The sequence below is a fragment of the Oncorhynchus keta genome, chromosome 12, assembly GCF_023373465.1.
Source record: "Oncorhynchus keta strain PuntledgeMale-10-30-2019 chromosome 12, Oket_V2, whole genome shotgun sequence".
Taxonomy (NCBI): domain Eukaryota; kingdom Metazoa; phylum Chordata; class Actinopteri; order Salmoniformes; family Salmonidae; genus Oncorhynchus; species Oncorhynchus keta.
In genome coordinates, this window is record NC_068432.1 from 6,611,641 (window position 1) to 6,625,571 (window position 13,931).

General features: G+C 42.7%; 1 protein-coding gene across 8 annotated transcripts in view; it reads right to left on the minus strand.

Annotated features, from left to right (window-relative positions):
• LOC118390916 (protein Aster-B-like) overlaps positions 1-13,931 on the minus strand; it is a 151,661-nt gene that overhangs the window by 40,908 nt on the left and 96,822 nt on the right. The window contains exon 1 of one of the 8 annotated variants that reach the window (XM_052457693.1): positions 1,259-1,708. The exons of the other annotated variants lie outside the window; for them this stretch is intronic. Coding sequence (XP_052313653.1) covers positions 1,259-1,269 — 11 coding nt within the window. The 5' untranslated portion in view covers positions 1,270-1,708. Of the gene's footprint in view, positions 1-1,258; positions 1,709-13,931 lie in introns of those variants that run through there. 8 annotated transcript variants of the gene reach the window in all.

Sequence of the window (13,931 nt, forward strand, 5' to 3'; positions counted from 1 at the left end):
TCGCTTGTGTCAAAGGTCAAATGACACTATCAGTCACACAGGTGGTCATACTCCTGGTCTTGAAAACAAGACCCCGTCAGCACAGGTTACATTTATAATGAGGGCACTGAAATGGTGGAAGGATGGTTTATGTTTTGGGTTAACAGAGCCACTATATGTAGCTAAGTGTGATGGATCAATTGAGGCATGCAAAGACAATGAGTTATCATTCTTAAAACATGTCAAAATGTAAAGGAAATGTGTCAAAACATGGTGATTTTCCATCCAATACATACCGACAAGCCTGGACGCATATGCTACTGATGCATAAACTGAGCTGATATCAATATGGGAAGAGATTCTCTCTCTCTTCTCTCTCTCATATATATAACAGTTCAATTCAAATGATTACCGTGCTACAGAATGGTAAAGCATTCACTTGGATTGATCTCTGATGAAAACACATCGCCCCTAAAGTCAGACACTTAATCCCAAAGCGCCTGGGCATGCAGGCAAGACATGATGTTATCGTTTCCTCAATGAAACCCATATAGCTAATGTGCGTTAGCATCTTCACCTTGCACTGTACAGTATAAATGAGTAGGAGGGGGGCTAACATGGCTAATTAGCTCATGCTAGGCTAATGCTAATCAATGATGAAAGAGAGATTTCCTTTTATACATTTTTTTTGTCATTTTATCAGACACTCTTATTCAGAGAAACTTAAAGTAGCGAATGCATATATTTGTATACTTGTTTCATACTAGTCCCCTGCTGGAATCAAACCCAGAACCCTGGCATTTAAAGCACCATGCTCTACAAGCTGAGCTACACAGGACTACCTTGTCTATTGACGTGCGGGGAATGAAAAACCCAGCGCCTCATCATTGCCTTGTCATTCCGCACCACACACACACACACACACACACACACACACACACACACACACACACACACACACACACACACACACACACACACACACATACACATAACTTCCCAGCCCCACTCAGAGAGAAGAATAAACAATAGAATGACTGATCCGTATTAGCTGTAGCCTTTTGGTGTGGAATGATAAGGCAATAAAGAGACGGTGGGTTTTTCATTCCCAGCACGTCTACAGGCGAGGTAACCAGTCTCCTCCATCATTGGACGCCCCAATTAGAATTAGCCTAGATCAAGCTAAGTAGCCCCTTTAGCCCTCCTATTCATTTCTACTAGACATTGCAAGGTGAGGATGCTAACATGAATTACCCCCCAAGCAATGATAAGAACTAACCTGGCAGCCATGAAGGACTCAACCCGCCTGATCAACTTCCACCTGCTTCATTCATTAATTCACTCAGCGATCAGCACGAAGAGGAAGAGGGTAGCCGGAGGGGAGAGAGGGGATGGAGAGGGGGCAAATGCCTCCCGTTGCATCCCAGACAGAGGGGCCCGTGTGCGGGGTCTCGGTTAGACAGACGACAACCTAGCCCTCCGATATCACTTGCAACCAGTGGAGCACACCCTAAATCAACACCGTCATGGCCACCCTCTGTCTGTCTCTCTCTCTCTTTTCCTCTCTCTCTGTAGAGTGATTCACAGGCACATTCTTTGGCTGCTGCAAAGCCTCTTCACTCTTCTCCTCTTTCTTCCTTTCTCTCTCTCTATCCTTCCTTGGCTTCCTGTACGCTCTTCCCGTTCTCCCTGCTTCCGTTACATGCCTTTTCCCTGCCTCCCCATCTCTCGCTCTCTCTCCCCCTCTCTTTCTCTATGATGTGGATGATGCTGAGGCTGGGGAGAGATGTCTGCCGATGCTCGCTGCTTTGCATAATGGCTTCTGTTTGTGCAGCGTGGCTTCCGGGGCCAGACCCTCAATTATTCACGCTGTTCATGAATGGAGCCGTGCAGGCTGACGTCACTTAACCCTCGCTGTCAGCCCATCCCCCTCCCCAAAAACAAACACACACCCACAACAAGCCCTCCCTATTCTCCTCTGATTGCCCTCTCCTCCTATCATCCCCTTGGTCTGTCTTTCACACACGAATGCAAGAACACACGCTCACGCATGTGCGAACACAGATCCAAACACACACACACACACACACACACACACACACACACACACACACACACACACACACACACACACACACACACACACACACACACACACACACACACACACACACACACACACACACACACACAACCTTTCTCCTCTCCTTTCTCTCACACATAGACATAGTTTTGCAACATTAACACCATCAGTTTGCCAATGAAGTCTATCACTGTTGTTATGAGACCAAGAAGGACACAATGGTCCTTTGCGGAGGCTGATATATTCTAGCTATATATGGCATGTTATTTTGTTTTGATACAGAAATGCTTATTTGTGGAAAAGATTATATCAGGCCTCCAGGTTACTAGGCTTCGGTTTGCACAAGGACAGTGGAGGAAAAACAAATATTCTGTTCACTAAGTGCTCAGATATGCCTTAATGTTCAGATTTATCCCATGAGGCATGGGGTTAGGAAAGCTCCAACAGGTTGTGTATCCAAGCACAGACTCAGTATACATTAGAGGTCGCATTGGAAATAGTACTAGTCTGTAATTAGGTATGGATAGAACCAATGATTTGGTATAGAACCGTAATTATCTGCAGCATCACACAGTTGAGAGGTCATACTGTATTCACTAGATACCAACGGGAAGAAAATGGACCAAAACACTTCCAGTTGTAAAACGCTTTGCTACGGTGTACACTAATAAATGGTTAACAGGGCACTGCTTAGCTTGTAATATCTTGGCACTGGGAAAGAGTGTGGGCCTAACCAATATGAGAACCACTTAAATCAGGTTTCCATTCAAGTGGTGGAAGGAAGAAAGGAAGGACACCTTTTCATGTTCAGAGGGTCACATCAGGATAACTGAAGACTGACTGTGCATTTGGAAATCCACAGAGAGAGAGAGAGAGGGGGCGGGTGGAGAAAGGGTTGGAGGAAGAGAGAGCGAGAGGGAGGAGAGAAAGAGAGAGAGGTAAAGAGAGAGAAAGAGTTAGAGAGGGAGAGAGAGATAGTGCTAGAGGCAAATAGAGAGAGATGAGGAGAAGGTTCTAGCCCCATGTGTCAGCCCTGAGGGGAATTGATGGGCATTTTGACATGACTCCCGCGTTTTCCCTTCCCTTCATCCCTCCATGCCTCTATCCCCTCACCCCACAATCCTTCGCAGCCCAGAAGAAATTAAAGAAGAGAGGGGGAGCCGGTACAAAGTAGGACAACAAACAAACAAGCCAGATAATCCGACTCTGAAATGAGACTGACAAGGTTTTCAAAAAGAGGAAGCTGTGACCTTTGGTTGATCTACAGTGCATTCGAAAAGTATTCAGACCCCTTAACTTTTTCCAAATTTTCTTACGTTACAGCCTTATTCTAAAACATATTCAATATATTTTTTTTCTCATCAATCTACACACAATACCCCATAATGACAAAGCAAAAACCAGGTTTTTAGAAATTTGTGCAAATACATTAACAATACAAACTTAAAAATAAATTTACATATGTTTTCAGGCCCTTTACTCAATACTATGTTTAAGCACCTTTAGCTGCGATTACAGCCTCGAGGCTTCTTGACGATACAAGCTTGCCACACCTGTATTTGGGGAGTTACTTCCATTCTTCTCTGCAGATCCTCTCGAGCTCTGTTAGGTTGGATGGGAAGCGTCACTGCAAAGCTATTTTCATGTCTCTCCAGAGACGTTCGTTCGGGTTGAAGTCCGGGCTCTGGCTGGGCCACTCAAGGACATTCAGAGACTTTTCCCAGTTTTGGAACAACAAGCAAGTGTTGGAACAGGGCCTATAGCCTCAGACACACCAAGGATACTGACTGACGAGAGGTACTTAGCACCTCTGGCCAGAGTTTAGCACCTCTGCAGTAAACTTTTTGATGTTAACAAAGCACAGATCAACTGCCAAACAGCCTTGTTAAAATACTCCAGACCACAAGGTGGCAGTAGCTTCCTTAAGGTATGTTTGGCTTGTGCCTGTTGTAGACATTGACGGGGCTGTAGTGGAGCTGGTCGAGAGTTTCAAGTTCCTTGGTGTCCACATTACCAACAAACTAACATGGTTCAAACACACCAAGAAAGGTGGGAAGAGGGCACGACAATGCCTTCTCCCCCTCAGGAGACTGAAAAGATTTGGCATGGATCCCTAGATCCTCAAAACGTTACACAGCTGCACCATCGAGAGCATCCTGATCAGTGGCATCACTGCCTGGTATGGCAACTGCTTGACATCCGACCGTAAGTCGCTACAGAAGGTAGTGCGTATGGCCCAGTACATCACTGGGGCCAAGCTTCCTGACATCCAGGACCTATATACTAGGCGGTGTCAGTGGACGACCCAAACAGCTGTCAAAGAGTCCAGCCACCCAAGTCATAGACTGTTTACTCTGCTACCGCATGGCACGCGGTACCGGAGGGCCAAGTCTAAGTCCAAAAGGTCCTTAACAGCTTCTACCCCCAAGCCATATGATTGTGTTAAACAGTTTTAAACAAATAAAAATATATTTGACAATTAACAGGGGTGTCTTGTTAAAAGTTAATTTGTATAATTTCCTTCTTCTCAATCACTTGTGCTGTGACAAGGTAGGGGTGGTATATAGAAGATAGGCCAACTTCGTAAAAGATCAAGTTCATATTATGGCAAGAACGGCTCTAATAAGGAGAGAAATGACAGTTCATCATTACTTTAAGACATGAAGGTCAGTTTCTTAAAGTGCAGTCGCAAAAACAATCAAGCGCTATGATGAAACTGGCTCTCATGAAGACCGACCACAGGAAAGGAAGAACCAGAGTTACCTCTGCTGCAGAGGATAAGTTCATTAGAGTTACCAGCCTCAGAAATTGCAGCCCAAATAAATGTTTCACAGAGTTCAAGTAACAGACACATCTCAACATCAACTGTTCAGAGGAGACTGTGGGAATCAGGCCTTCATGTTTTAATTACTACAAAGAAATCACAACTAAAGGACACCAATAAGAAGAATAAGAAGACTTGCTTGGGCCAAGAAACATGAGCAATGGACATTAGAAATCAGATTTTTTTCTCCAACCGCCATGTCTTTGTGAGACGCAGAGTAAGTGAACGGATGATCTCCGCATGTGTGGTTCCCACCGTGAAGCATGGAGGAGGAGGTGTGATGTGTGGGTTGCTTTGCTGGTGACACTGTCTGTGATTTATTTAGAATTCAATGCACACTTAACCAGCATGGCTACCACAGCATTCTGCAGCGATACGCCACCCCATCTGGTTTGCGCTTAGTTGGACTATCATTTGTTTTTCAACAGGACAATGACCCAACACACCTCCAGGCTGTGTAAGGGCTATTTGACCAAGAAGGAGAGTGACAGAGTGCTGCATCAGATTACCTGGCCTCCACAATCACCCGGCCTAAACCAATTGATATGGTTTGGGATGACCGCAGAGTGAAGGAAAAGCAGCCAACAAGTACTCAGCATATGTGGGAATGCCTTCAAGACTGTTGAAAAGCATTACAGTTGAAGCTGGTTGAGAGAAAAAATGTGTATAGACAATTGATTCAATCTTTTTCATTTTTAACATAAAACAACCAATGCATTAAACACAAATAAATACACAGGAAGATGTTTTCCTGTTCAATTATATGCTATTTGATGTCCATGATATTCTTTTATGTGCCCTCAAGAAAACACAAGAATCATTCCCATATCTTTTGGGAGTGTGTACTATTTTTCTCCAGCCTCTTTTCCAACATGATTGCATCCAATGTTGTTGTTTTTGTCAACATATGCATCCACTCCACTCCATGAACACTGGCTCACTAAAGCTTTTCCAATGTTGTTGTTTTTGTCAACATATGCATCCACTCCATGAACACCGGCTCACTAAAGCTTTTCCAATGGTGTTGTTTTTGTCAACATATGCATCCACTCCACTCCATGAACACTGGCTCACTAAAGCTTTTCCAATGGTGTTGTTTTTGTCAACATATGCATCCACTCCACTCCATGAACACCGGCTCACTAAAGCTTTTCCAATGTTGTTGTTTTTGTCAACATATGCATCCACTCCACTCCATGAACACCGGCTCACTAAAGCTTTTCCAATGGTGTTGTTTTTGTCAACATATGCATCCACTCCACTCCATGAACACTGGCTCACTAAAGCTTTTCCAATGTTGTTGTTTTTGTCAACATATGCATCCACTCCACTCCATGAACACCGGCTCACTAAAGCTTTTCCAATGGTGTTGTTTTTGTCAACATATGCATCCACTCCATGAACACCGGCTCACTAAAGCTTTTCCAATGTTGTTGTTTTTGTCAACATATGCATCCACTCCACTCCATGAACACTGGCTCACTAAAGCTTTTCCAATGGTGTTGTTTTTGTCAACATATGCATCCACTCCACTCCATGAACACCGGCTCACTAAAGCTTTTCCAATGGTGTTGTTTTTGTCAACATATGCATCCACTCCATGAACACCGGCTCACTAAAGCTTTTCCAATGTTGTTGTTTTTGTCAACATATGCATCCACTCCACTCCATGAACACCGGCTCACTAAAGCTTTTCCAATGGTGTTGTTTTTGTCAACATATGCATCCACTCCATGAACACCGGCTCACTAAAGCTTTTCCAATGTTGTTGTTTTTGTCAACATATGCATCCACTCCACTCCATGAACACTGGCTCCACTAAAGCTTTTCCAATGGTGTTGTTTTTGTCAACATATGCATCCACTCCACTCCATGAACACTGGCTCACTAAAGCTTTTCCAATGTTGTTGTTTTTGTCAACATATGCATCCACTCCATGAACACCGGCTCACTAAAGCTTTTCCAATGTTGTTGTTTTTGTCAACATATGCATCCACTCCACTCCATGAACACTGGCTCCACTAAAGCTTTTCCAATGTTGTTGTTTTTGTCAACATATGCATCCACTCCACTCCATGAACACTGGCTCACTAAAGCTTTTCCAATGTTGTTGTTTTTGTCAACATATGCATCCACTCCATGAACACCGGCTCACTAAAGCTTTTCCAATGGTGTTGTTTTTGTCAACATATGCATCCACTCCACTCCATGAACACTGGCTCACTAAAGCTTTTCCAATGGTGTTGTTTTTGTCAACATATGCATCCACTCCACTCCATGAACACCGGCTCACTAAAGCTTTTCCAATGTTGTTGTTTTTGTCAACATATGCATCCACTCCACTCCATGAACACCGGCTCACTAAAGCTTTTCCAATGGTGTTGTTTTTGTCAACATATGCATCCACTCCACTCCATGAACACTGGCTCACTAAAGCTTTTCCAATGTTGTTGTTTTTGTCAACATATGCATCCACTCCACTCCATGAACACCGGCTCACTAAAGCTTTTCCAATGGTGTTGTTTTTGTCAACATATGCATCCACTCCATGAACACCGGCTCACTAAAGCTTTTCCAATGTTGTTGTTTTTGTCAACATATGCATCCACTCCACTCCATGAACACTGGCTCACTAAAGCTTTTCCAATGGTGTTGTTTTTGTCAACATATGCATCCACTCCACTCCATGAACACCGGCTCACTAAAGCTTTTCCAATGGTGTTGTTTTTGTCAACATATGCATCCACTCCATGAACACCGGCTCACTAAAGCTTTTCCAATGTTGTTGTTTTTGTCAACATATGCATCCCTCCACTCCATGAACACCGGCTCACTAAAGCTTTTCCAATGGTGTTGTTTTTGTCAACATATGCATCCACTCCATGAACACCGGCTCACTAAAGCTTTTCCAATGTTGTTGTTTTTGTCAACATATGCATCCACTCCACTCCATGAACACTGGCTCCACTAAAGCTTTTCCAATGGTGTTGTTTTTGTCAACATATGCATCCACTCCATGAACACCGGCTCACTAAAGCTTTTCCAATGTTGTTGTTTTTGTCAACATATGCATCCACTCCACTCCATGAACACTGGCTCCACTAAAGCTTTTCCAATGGTGTTGTTTTTGTCAACATATGCATCCACTCCATGAACACTGGCTCACTAAAGCATTTCCAATGGTGTTGTTTTTGTCAACATATGCATCCACTCCATGAACACCGGCTCACTAAAGCTTTTCCAATGTTGTTGTTTTTGTCAACATATGCATCCACTCCATGAACACTGGCTCACTAAAGCTTTTCCAATGGTGTTGTTTTTGTCAACATATGCATCCACTCCATGAACACTGGCTCACTAAAGCTTTTCCAATGTTGTTGTTTTTGTCAACATATGCATCCACTCCATGAACACTGGCTCACTAAAGCTTTTCCAATGGTGTTGTTTTTGTCAACATATGCATCCACTCCATGAACACTGGCTCACTAAAGCTTTTCCAATGGTGTTGTTTTTGTCAACATATGCATCCACTCCACTCCATGAACACCGGCTCACTAAAGCTTTTCCAATGGTGTTGTTTTTGTCAACATATGCATCCACTCCATGAACACCGGCTCACTAAAGCTTTTCCAATGTTGTTGTTTTTGTCAACATATGCATCCACTCCACTCCATGAACACTGGCTCCACTAAAGCTTTTCCAATGGTGTTGTTTTTGTCAACATATGCATCCACTCCATGAACACCGGCTCACTAAAGCTTTTCCAATGTTGTTGTTTTTGTCAACATATGCATCCACTCCACTCCATGAACACTGGCTCCACTAAAGCTTTTCCAATAGTGTTGTTTTTGTCAACATATGCATCCACTCCATGAACACTGGCTCACTAAAGCATTTCCAATGTTGTTGTTTTTGTCAACATATGCATCCACTCCACTCCATGAACACTGGCTCCACTAAAGCTTTTCCAATGGTGTTGTTTTTGTCAACATATGCATCCACTCCACTCCATGAACACTGGCTCACTAAAGCTTTTCCAATGGTGTTGTTTTTGTCAACATATGCATCCACTCCATGAACACTGGCTCACTAAAGCTTTTCCAATGGTGTTGTTTTTGTCAACATATGCATCCACTCCATGAACACTGGCTCACTAAAGCTTTTCCAATGTTGTTGTTTTTGTCAACATATGCATCCACTCCATGAACACTGGCTCACTAAAGCTTTTCCAATGTTGTTGTTTTTGTCAACATATGCATCCACTCCATGAACACTGGCTCACTAAAGCTTTTCCAATGGTGTTGTTTTTGTCAACATATGCATCCACTCCACTCCATGAACACTGGCTCACTAAAGCATTTCCAATGGTGTTGTTTTTGTCAACATATGCATCCACTCCACTCCATGAACACTGGCTCCACTAAAGCTTTTCCAATGGTGTTGTTTTTGTCAACATATGCATCCACTCCACTCCATGAACACTGGCTCACTAAAGCTTTTCCAATGTTGTTGTTTTTGTCAACATATGCATCCACTCCATGAACACTGGCTCACTAAAGCTTTTCCAATGTTTCAGGACCAGCCTTGACACGGAGACAATACCGAAACATAATATTTGAAATCCTGTCAAGTGAATCCCTCTTATTTCAGACTTGTCACTCAACGGACAGTCTTGGTGACCTTGGTACATGGAATCCAAAGCTGTCTCCCATGGTGCACAACTGGGCATTCTCACACATTCCCACAGTCAACAGACCCATCCTCTGTAACCTTAGGGGAGTGAAATACAATCGATGAGGAACTTTCAATTATATACCTTTTCCCTTGGCTTCTCTGACATTTTGCCCAATATTTGAAATAATATACAACCATGTCTTTTGTATCTCCTTCACATTGTAAATCCCCTTGTCAGGCAATTCTCAAGTTCACACAGGTGTCATTATTAACCTTTATGTAACATAAAGAAGCTGATTGTACAGAGCTTGGTAGTGAAAATATACCTTCTACAACATTGTTGCCTTTTGACATAACGGCTCCACCTAGTGTTGACACACAGCTTTCTATTTGCATATATCTCCATACCTCGTGATCAAAGTTGATACTTATTCCCAATTTCTTCAAGTGACCACACATACCTACTTATTGTGCAGGTCTGAACCCCTTCTCTTACCCAACCCAATTGAGATGCTGTGGAATGACCTCAAGAGAGCAGTTCACACCAGACATCCAAAGAATATTGCTGAACTGAAACCGTTTTGAAAAGAGCAATGGTCCAAAATTCCTCCTGACCGTTGTGCAGGTCTGACCCGCAACTACAGAAAACGTTTGGTTGAGGTTATTGCTGCCAAAGGAGGGTCAATCAGTCATGAAATTCAAGGGTTCACATACTCTTTCTACCCTGCACTGAGAATGTTTACAAGGTGTGTTATTAGTTTTAGCAGACCGTGCTTGTCTATTGTTATGACCTAGATGAAGACCAGATCAAATTTAATGACCAATTTATGCAGAAATCCAGGTATTTCCAAAGGGTTCACATACTTTTTCTTGCCACTGTAGATTTGATTAAAACACATAGTGTGTCTATATTAGGAAAAATACAGGCTTTAACATTTCGACCAATCGACTGGTAGAAAGAACAGACGACTTTTGGTCGACCAAGATTTTTGACTATTTTCTTCAGTTGGCTCACTTACAGTTTTCCCTACTTCCTCACCTCCTTCACAAAAGTTGATTCTCATCCTGAAAAAGGACATATTCAGCCTCAGCATTGTACATCACACCTAGCTGAAATTTCAATTCAAATATGTTTCAACAAAAATCGTAGAATAGTTTAAAAAATAAGTTATTTCTCGAATAAATGTATCTAATGTTCTAGTGTATCAGCTTTCCCTATACTTTATTTTAGAAGAAAAACTGAACATCTTCCCCCTTAAAAAGGCCTTTGAAGTTACCCATACCATACCCAATGTTTTCAGTAGAGCCCATACTCCAAGTGATCTCTCAAATTCATCATCCTGTAATAATAATGTGTTTAATCTCTGCCTAATTTTTCTGACCGTTTCCCACTGTCATTCAATTTCAAATTCCACTATGGCATGGTCAGTTAGAGAAATGGCTCCTATCTTACAGCTCATCACATTTTCTGTAATTCTGCTAGAAATAAGGAAAAATGTATTCTCAAATCAAATCTAATTTTATTTGTCACATACACATGGTTAGCAGATGTTAATGCGAGTGTTGCGAAATGCTTGTGCTTTTAGTTCCGACAATGCAGTAATAACCATCAGGTAATCTAGCTAACAATTCCAAAACTACTACCTTATAGACACAAGTGTAAGGGGATAAAGAATATGTACATAAAGATATATGAATGAGTGATGGTACATAGCGGCATAGGCAAGATACAGTAGATGGTATCGAGTACAGTATATACATATGAGATGAGTATGTAAACAAAGTGGCATAGTTAAAGTGGCTAGTGATACATGTATTACATAAGGATTCAGTAGATGATATAGAGTACAGTATATACATATACATATGAGATGAGTAATGTAGGGTATGTAAACATTATATTAGGTAGCATTGTTTAAAGTGGCTAGTGATATATTTTACATAATTTCCCATCAATTCCCATTATTAAAGTGGCTGGAGTTGAGTCAGTGTGTTGGCAGCAGCCACTCAATGTTAGTGGTGTCTGTTTAACAGTCTGATGGCCTTGAGATAGAAGCTGTTTTTCAGTCTCTCGGTCCCAGCTTTGATGCACCTGTACTGACCTCGCCTTCTGGATGATAACGGGGTGAACAGGCAGTGGCTCGGGTGGTTGTTGTCCTTGATGCTCTTTATGGCCTTCCTGTGACATCGGGTGGTGTAGGTGTCCTGGAGGGCAGGTAGTTTGCCCCCGGTGATGCGTTGTGCAGACCTCAATACCCTCTGGAGAGCCTTATGTTTGTGGGCGGAGCAGTTGCCGTACCAGGCGGTGATACAGCCCGACAGGATGCTCTCGATTGTGCATCTGTAGAAGTTTGTGAGTGCTTTTGGTGACAAGCCAAATTTCTTCAGCCTCCTGGGGCTGGTTTTCTTTTTGTAATCCGTGATTGACTGTAGACCCTGCCACATACCTCTTGTGTCTGAGCCGATGAATTGAGATTCTACATAGTCTCTATACTGACGCTTAGCTTGTTTGATTGCCTTGCGGAGGGAATAGTTACACTGTTTGTATTCGGACATGTTTCCGATCACCTTGCCCTGATTAAAAGCAGTGGTTCGCGCTTTGGAATCAGATTGGTCGGACCAGCGTTGAACAGACCTCAGCCTGGGAGCTTCTTGTTTTAGTTTCTGTCTGTAGGCAGGGATCAACAAAATGGAGTTGTGGTCAGCTTTCCCGAAAGGAGAGCTGGGCAGGGCCTTATATGCGTCGCGGAAGTTGAAATAGCAATGATCCAAGGTTTTTCCGGCCCTGGTTGCGCAATCGATATGCTGATAAAATTTAGGGAGTCTTGTTTTCAGATTAGCCTTGTTAAAATCCCCAGCTACAATGAATGCAGCCTCCGGATATATGGATTCCAGTTAGCAAAGAGTCAAATAAAGTTTGTTCAGAGCCATCGATGTGTCTGCTTGGGGGGGAATATATACGGCTGTGATTATAATCGAAGAGAATTCCCTTGGTAGATAATGCCGTCGACATTTGATTGTGAGGAATTCTAAATCAGGTGAACAGAAAGACTTGAGTTCCTGTATGCGTGGAGAAACCAGCTGGCTGCACCGACTCCGATAGAGTCTCTCCAGTGAGCCATGTTTCTGTGAAGCAAAGAACGTTACAGTCTCTGATGTCTCTCTGGAATGCTACCCTTGCTCGGATTTCATCAACCTTGTTGTCAAGAGACTGGACATTGGCGAGGAGAATGCTAGAGAGTGGTGCACGATGTGCCCGTCTCCGGAGTCTGACCAGAAGACCGCTTCGTTTCCCCCTTTTACGAAGTCGTTTTTTTGGGTCGCCGGTTGGGATCCAATGGGATCCGTGGCTGTGAGGGAAAAAAATGTACTCCTTTTGGGTTCAGCAGACGTCATATATCCACCAAGCCCAAGTATTTTATCAACATGTGAACAGCCAGCTGGTCCCTAGGGGTTATTTTAGCAAAAGTTGTCCTACCTGAACATCCATCCAGCACTTGACTAAAATTGCCCCCCAATGATTACATTTCCTTCTGTCATTTGACCAATAATGTTATTTATCCTATGTAAAAACAATGGCTCTTCAATGTTGGGTCCATATACAGTGCTGCGAAAAAGTATTTGCCCTCTTTCTCATTTACTCTATTTTTCGCATATTTTTGGTACTGATCTTCAACCAAACCCTAATATTAGATGAAGGGAACCTGAGTGAACAAATAAACAAAACAAGTAATACTTTATTTATTTAATTAACAAAGTTATGGAACACCCAATTCCTCTGTGTGAAAAAGTAATTGCCTCAATAATTGGTTGTGCCACATTTAGCGGCTATGACCGCAACCAAATGCTTCCTGTAATTGTTGATCAGTCTCTTACATCACTGTGTAGGTATTGTCTTGCTGCATGACCCAGCTGCACTTCAGCTTCAGCTCACAGATGGATGGCCTGACATTCTCCTGTAGAACTCTCTGATACAGAGCAGAATTCCTGTTTTCTTCTATTGAGGAAAGTCGTCTAGGTCGTGAGGCAGCAAAGCATCCCCAAACCATCACACTACCACCACCATACTTGACCGTTGGTATAAGGTTATTACGGTGGAATTTAGTGTTTGGTTTTTCGCCAGACATAATGTGACCCATCTCGTCCAAAAAGTTGACTCAAGTTTGCCAAAAAGCACCTGGAAGTACCTGGATGATCATCGAGACTCATGGAAGAATGTTATATGGACAGCGTCGTCTGGGTTTGGCCGGTGTAGGCTTGCCTAGTTTAATAAAGGTTAAATAAATAAAAAATAAATATATTTAAGAGAGAGAGAGAGAGAGAGAGAGAGAGAGAGAGAGAGTTGCAGCGTAACTACTACAAAAAGGGGAA